Here is a 7,222-nt window from a genome sequence, read left to right on the forward strand (position 1 = left end):
AAAGGACACAACAAACATCATATCAACTCACTCGAGCGGCTAAATCCAGCGTTTTGCATAAATTTATTAGCTCTTGAGAACAGGCTCAGAAGGAAGGGATAAGTTCCTGGGTAAATAATACTATATTAAAATTTTAAAAAAGAAGAAGGGAAAAAAGTCTCACGAGACTTATGGACGAACTGCTCTGATGTTAACAAGGTTTCCCTATCTTGAACAAATTGTAATGCCTTGCTCACAATGTACCTGCCTTGTAAAAAGCCACGAAAGCCAGCAAAAAAACCTGTTGGGTATGCGACCAAAGTCCCACGTTGATTAGAAATGAGAAGGATCAAGAATATATAAGGATGAACAAATATCTTCATTGGTATGAGATCTTTTAGGTATAATTCAAGAGCAAATATATGAGAACTTAGATACAAAATAAAGAATACCATATTAATGTAGAGATAAATAGTCTCCGTATTCCTTACAAAACCAAAAAAAAAAACACCGTTCAAGTGTCTATGTGAACAGCACCATGAGCCAAAGGGTGCAGTAGTCACACTGCATCTGGCTTACAAACAGCCACCAAAAAGAAGGAAAGGGCAAAAGAAACTGTAGCTGTGAATAGTGACATGAGTCAAGGGCCACAGTGTTTCGGCCTTCCAATGAAAACCCAGCTATGCCACACCCGACCACGACAAAAGAGAAGCCAGACGAAGCCAGACCAAAAACAAAATTAAGCCAGCCGACAAAAACTCCAGAATACATCAGCAGGCTATCTGTTTGAGAACTGTGCCAATCCACAGTTCCTTAATTCTTGGTAAACAGGATGTATGCTTTAGCTTTTGCTTTTTAATTTTAATATCTTTTTAATTAAAAAATAGTATAAATAATATTTTAAAAGTTCCAACTCCACTTAATAGTTTAATAATTTAAATTATTGTATTGAGATAATGTTTTTGATATAATATTAAAATTTTAATAATTAAATAATTATAAATTCAAATTTTATTATTTCTATTTATTTGATAAAAATTAATATTAAAATAGTTATTTAATAATTATAAATGCATTCATTACACATGCCTTGTAATTTGTACTATTGTTAATTTAAGAAAAATGCTTTTTGTTAGGGTTTAAAAATATATATTTTTAGCTAAAATTGTCATTTAATGAATTTTAAAGTATAAAATATATAAAAACATAATATTTTATTTTCTATAAAATCAAGATTTAAAAAATAATTATATACAAAAACCAGAAAAACAGGCAAAAGCTATTTAGCTAGCCTAATCTTTGATATGCCCGCACAAGCAATCCTAATCTTTAACACCAAGCCAATTCTCTATCAATCCACTTGACTCCTAGCCAAAATTTAAGCCACGTATCTAAAAAAATGGCGTGTATTTTTAGATTTTTACCTGTTGGATGATTTTAACAGACTTCTGTTGTGAAGGTAATTCCCTCATTTAGTGTTTTCAACACAAGAATCCTGCCGATCATGATGATCTTCTTAAATGAGGGCCAACAGGTTCCTTTCTAGAGGTGGGATGAGGACATCATGAGCAGGTACGAAATGGACCTGGTTGAAAATATTCAGCCTTCAAGTGGATATGGAGTGGCTATAGTCTTGGATTCAGTGCATCTAGAGTTCAAGAAAGGTGACCTGGTTTGGGGAGTAACTGGTTGGGAAGAGTATAGTCTCATTACAGCAACAAAGGGACTGTCCAAAATTCAACACAGATGTGCCTCTTTCCGATTATACTGGAATTCTTGGTTAGCTGTTTTTATTTTTATTTTTCGTCTCAATTGCATCTTTGTTAAGGTTAGGTTACTGTAGTGCTACTAAAATACATACATGGTTGGCAAGTGTGAACAGCAGTTTCCCTTTTGACATCCTTAGCAGATATGATATTGTGCTAGAAAACTTGCAAAATGTGACAACTAGGTACCATAAAACTCAAGGTCCCAGAACCAGAATGTAAGAATGGGATTCTTGTGAAGAATTTTATCAGTCATGCGATCCCTACATGAAAGGCCTAATGACAAAACTCCAAGGCATTCCCCTTGATCCATCTAAGCCTGCTTTGATCAGTTATCGTATACCCATATGAGTTTTATCTCTGTTTCTATTTGCCTTTCAAGTAAAAATTTGGATTCTGTACGCCGTTTAGTGACATGGGATTGATTTTAAAGCTACATTGAAGTGAAACTATCGGATTCTTATGCAAGTCTTGTGTCAAATTACAGGACTGAAATGGCTAAGAGTCAAGAAGGTGGTAATTTTAAAGAGTCTAGATGAATTCATGTTGTACAATGATCGGGTTTCTTATGTGTGTTCGTGTGGTTACTGAATTAATTGGTGACACTTGGATTCTTGAAATCATGCAAATGCAGCCTACGGGTGGGCGAGGAGTTGCTAAAGGATTGGATTCAAGACATACAAATTTCAAGAACAATATAGTCTTATTACAGAAACACAGACACCAATCGCAATTCATGACCAAGATGTGCTTTAATCTATTTTTAAGGTTCTGTTTATGAAATTCAGAGCACTGTTTTGGGATAACAAACAGGTTTGAAAAAATAATTCCTTATTTTCTTTTCGACAATTTTCAAAATCAAACTATTGAGCTTGGAGATTGGTAAATTGAAATTTATTCAGCAGCAGGAGGCTCCGAACCAAATGCTGGAGTAGACAAAGAAGTCCTTGCATCATCCTGTGGACTGCTAGCACCAGGAGCAGTAGTACCAAACAGAGTGGAACCAAATGTTGGAGCAGGAATTGAACCAAATGCTGGAGTGGACGAAAAGTTAGCACCGAATGCTGGGGCTTCATCACCGAACATTGCAGGAGTTGAACCGAATGCTGTCGTAGACGAAGTATTTGCAGCAACGTGTGCTGTCCCAAACAGAAAGGGCATGGGAAAGTCGTTTTGCGTCTTGGACAGGAATCAGAATGCCCAAGGTGCAGACAATAGGAGCATCTAGATGTGGGCTGCCATTCATACTCAACCTTTTGATCATAGCTGTAGCCCTTGTCATCCTCAATGGTGACTGAATCAGGTAACATCTTATCAAAACCCACTTCGACACAAACTCTTGCAAAGCACAATGTCTCTCTTGATGCTGTTACAGTATCAGCAAACAAAGGTCTGCCCACCAAACTTACAATCTTGCCAAGTGCCTCAGGAGACCACAGATGCAACCTCAGATTCGGTAACTTGATCCAAATCGGTGCTGACTTCAACTCTTCGATTTCCAAGCTCATATCACGACTCCATGGCTTTAAAATAAAAGGTTTACTACCATCATAAAACCTTGGACCCTCACCCAATGCCAACTCCTTGCCACGAGCAGATTCAAAATCCAAGACAAAAACGCCTGACCCTTGTGAATATACCTTAACATTCCCGTATTTTCTCCACTCCGAGTCGATTAAATTGTTGATAAACTTGTTGAAAGAAGGTGGGCCGAAGGTTGAATCATGGCCAAGAAAATAAGCAACCACAGCGTTTTCCCATCTTTTAAACTCCGACGCAACATCCTCTTCATTAACGAGGGCCAATTCCTTTCCATTCTTGGCCACAGGTGCTACGAACTTCAATTCCATCCTCTTATGCAATCTGAATATTCAAGTAGCGTTTGATTTATGTTCCAGGTCTGGACAAGACAGAAGGGAGAAGAAGTTTGATTGATGTTTCGGGAGAAGAGAAGGGATGAGATGGAACAGATGGCGAAGAAATTCAAGAAAGGAAGTATCACAGGGCTAGATGTCAAGGAAAGTAGAAAAGCTAGACGAAAGTAGGATCTGGAATCAAAGATGTTGCAAGGTGGGTGGGACTCTGTGTTCCCTGCCATGCACTTGTATATATGGGAACTCAGGTCGGGAGGTGCTGGCGAGTAGGAAAACCAAAGCACAAAGCCTAAGCTCAACGCTAACTAATCGAAATTACAAAGTCAAAGCCTCAGTTTGACGCAAACGAGTGGGGAACATGGGGGATGATGTGATGTGTGGTTCCAATACTCTTTATTTTAAAACAAATAAATAAATAAATTATTACTTGATATTCATTTGATTTTGTCTCACACTTAGTTTGTTCACTAAGATCGTAGTTGATATTATATTTCCAGCCGGTTTTGTAAAATATCTTTTGTTTTAAATTTATTAAAATAATTATTTTAAATTTTTATCTTATTTTTAACATCAATATATTAAAATTATAAAAAATATTAAAAAAATATCAATTTTATAATAAAAAAATAATTTTAAAACATAAACAAACTTGTTCTTAAATACACACGGTGTGATTTGTGTTTTATCCCATTATATTTTTTAAAAATATTTATTTATTTAATACACAGTGTGGTTTTTGTTTTACCCCATCATATATTTGAAAGTATTTGTTTATTTAACAAAAAAATATCAGGAAATATAATTTATCCTTCAAAATTGCCCTCTAAAACATTAACAGAATTCTAAAACGTGTTGGATTTTTACTATATATAAATACATTATGAATCAAGAGACAATTCAATTATTATACATGTATGTACTGTAGATCAAGAAATATTTAATTGTGGGCTTACACATTTGCTTTACTATATATTACGTATGGAAAAACATTATAGAAATACTATATATTTATTATGGACTAGAAACATTGTCCTAATATTGTAATCATAAAATATTTGTATTGTAGACAGCATTGTAGTACCTTGAATAATATTTTTTTCTAGTGTTCTTAGTCAAGAATTACAGCTGGAAGCATTATTTTCTTAAAAAAAAATAGTAGGTCTAATTAATAAATCAGATTCAAAATATTTTTAAAAAATAACAATAATATTATATCCTGTCTCCTAGCCAGACCCAATAGACCAATTAAAAACCTAGCATTCAGTTAATCAAAGCTTCCTTATCTAGCATCGCAAGCTCACTGGACATCTTCATCATCTGCTTCTTTATTGCAACCGGCCGCTCATTGATGTCCTCTTTTCTATATGTATAAGGCATAAAATACTTGGCAGCAGGCACATTTGCTCTCTTTGGATTGAACTGTCTTTAATTAACAATCCACCACTAACTTTATGAATTCCATGTTTCTAATTCATAATTTTCTAATTATTTTATCGCTGTATATTATAATAATTAAAATTAAATTTTACTTAAAACACCATACCCAAAACACTTTAAAAACAAATATCAATAATGTTGAGTCCCGCTTCCTAATACAAACCAACAACGTTAATTTTTTTAATTTTTGATTTTTAAATTATTTTAAATTAATTTTCGACAAACTAGATCTAAGAAATTTGAAAATTTTTAATTTTTTTTATTTATTTTAAATTAATATGTTTTGATGTTTTTGTATTATTTTTTATATATTGAGATTGTGTAGACAAAATTTTGAATTTTCATCTCTAATTTAAATTAATTTTTTATATAAATTTTTGTATTATTTTTTAAATATTTTGAGATTGTGCCTGACTACAAAATAAGACCCAAGAAAAAATATTAAATTTACAATAAATATTACTACTATTAAAAAAAAACATAGAATTTGATTTTAAGGATAAAATCAATTATTGTTGTTATTATTAATAATTTAGGTTTGACATCCCCTTCCAAACCCAAAAAACTTGGGGCTCGAAAGGTGCATATGATTTATAGTTTTAAAAATATTTTGAAAAAAATTGAAATTTTTTTAATTGTGTTCTCTATATTGTCATGATAAAGTTGATGGAGGTGTATACTTTATATGAGATTCAGAATTTTATCAATATTTTATTATCTTTAAATTTTTTATGCAATAGCTTTGAATTATATATATAAGAAATTATATGTTAGGTCTAACTCCTTGCAAGAACCATTAAAGCTGGATCTTACCACATATAAGACTCATAATTACTTTGAATCTTAAGGTATGCAAAACCCAAAATAGTTTTGGATCTTCTTACCTGCTGTAGGACCTATATGGGTGTTAGGTTCTATCGGGTGCATAACCAATAATAATATTGGATCCCGCTGATATAAGGTCTAAAATTGTTTTGAATCCTAACAAGTGCAAGACCCAAAATAGCATTGGGTGTTGTTGGTATTGAATCCAAGTAGGTGTTGGGTCCTATCAATGAAGGACTCAATTAGATGTTGGTTCTTGTCAGGTATAAAACTCAAAATAATAATAATAATAATAACAGCTTTCCATACATCATGACCCAACAACTAGAATTCAACAGTGACGAGCTTTATCTCCTACCTCACTAGGACCTAACAATAATGGATCTTATAAAGAGGACTCAATAGCTTTGGGCTCTGCCTTCCACCTCATCATAACCTAACAATTAGGTCATAGATCCTGCAAGGTGTAGGACCTAATTGGACGTTGGGTTTTACCGGGTGCAGGACTCAAAGTAGTATAACAATAATAATCTCTCATACACCACGACCCAACAATTAGGATTCAATAGCAGTGGGCTTTGTCTTTCACCTCACTAAAATCCAATAGTATTGGATCTCATAACTAGGACTCGATAGATTTGGGCTCTGCTTTCCACCCTATCATAACCCAACACCTAATTGTTCCTGTAGGGTGCAGGGCCTAATTGGATGTTGAGTCCTATCTTGTGCAGGACTTACAGTATCTTTGGTCCTGCCTGGTGTAGAACTTATATGGATGTTGAGTCCTGTATAAGCAGAATCTAATTAGGTGTTAGGTCCTGTCGAGTGTATGATCTAAAATAACCCTAGATCTTGCTGACGTAGGATCCAAAATTGCTTTGGATCTTGACGTGTTTAAAATCTAAAATATCATTAGGTTGTACTGGTGTAAAACTTAATTGGGTGTTGAATTTTGCCGAGTGCAAGACTTAAAATAGTAATAACAATAACATTTTCTTACACACTACGACCCAATAACTAGGATTCAACAGCGGTGAGCCCTACCTACCACCATGACCTAACACCTAACTGGATTCTTCTGCTACCAGGACTCAACATCTATGGATTCTTTTTTATTTATGACCTAACAACTTGGCCATGCTTAGAACATAATCCAACTTTTAAGGTTCTGCTTTGGAGGCAGGCCTAGCATTACTAGGTGAGTATATTTCATTTAAAAGACCTGAAGTAAACTAGTTGACTTATCAGATCATCCTAAAACTTGGTTGATCTAGCAAAATTCCGGAAAATGTATTTTTTTTACAACTCTAGATGCTTTTACCCCATATATATATATATATA

General features: G+C 33.9%; 1 protein-coding gene across 1 annotated transcript; it reads right to left on the minus strand.

Annotated features, from left to right (window-relative positions):
* Positions 1-1,581: 1,581 nt before the first annotated feature.
* On the minus strand, positions 1,582-3,999 carry LOC105117706 (uncharacterized). Its single transcript, XM_011015456.1, has 2 exons — positions 2,833-3,999; positions 1,582-2,784 (listed from the first exon to the last, which is right to left on the minus strand). The coding sequence occupies exons 1-2, from the start codon at positions 3,593-3,595 to the stop codon at positions 2,609-2,611; spliced, it is 939 nt and encodes a 312-aa protein (XP_011013758.1). The 5' UTR covers positions 3,596-3,999; the 3' UTR covers positions 1,582-2,608.
* Between the last annotated feature and the right edge of the window lie 3,223 nt (positions 4,000-7,222).

Source organism: Populus euphratica, unplaced genomic scaffold (assembly GCF_000495115.2).
Source record: "Populus euphratica unplaced genomic scaffold, PopEup_1.0 scaffold1480.1, whole genome shotgun sequence".
Classification (NCBI taxonomy): Eukaryota; Viridiplantae; Streptophyta; class Magnoliopsida; order Malpighiales; family Salicaceae; genus Populus; species Populus euphratica.

Bases quoted from the DNA above. Each gene is read 5' to 3' on its own strand.
- LOC105117706 (XM_011015456.1), bottom strand. From the start codon at position 3,595: ATGGAATTGAAGTTCGTAGCACCTGTGGCCAAGAATGGAAAGGAATTG. The intron at 2,785-2,832 runs AATGTTCGGTGA...CTTTTCGTCCAC, and splicing joins GCATTCGGTTCAACTCCTGC to TCCAGCATTTGGTTCAATTC.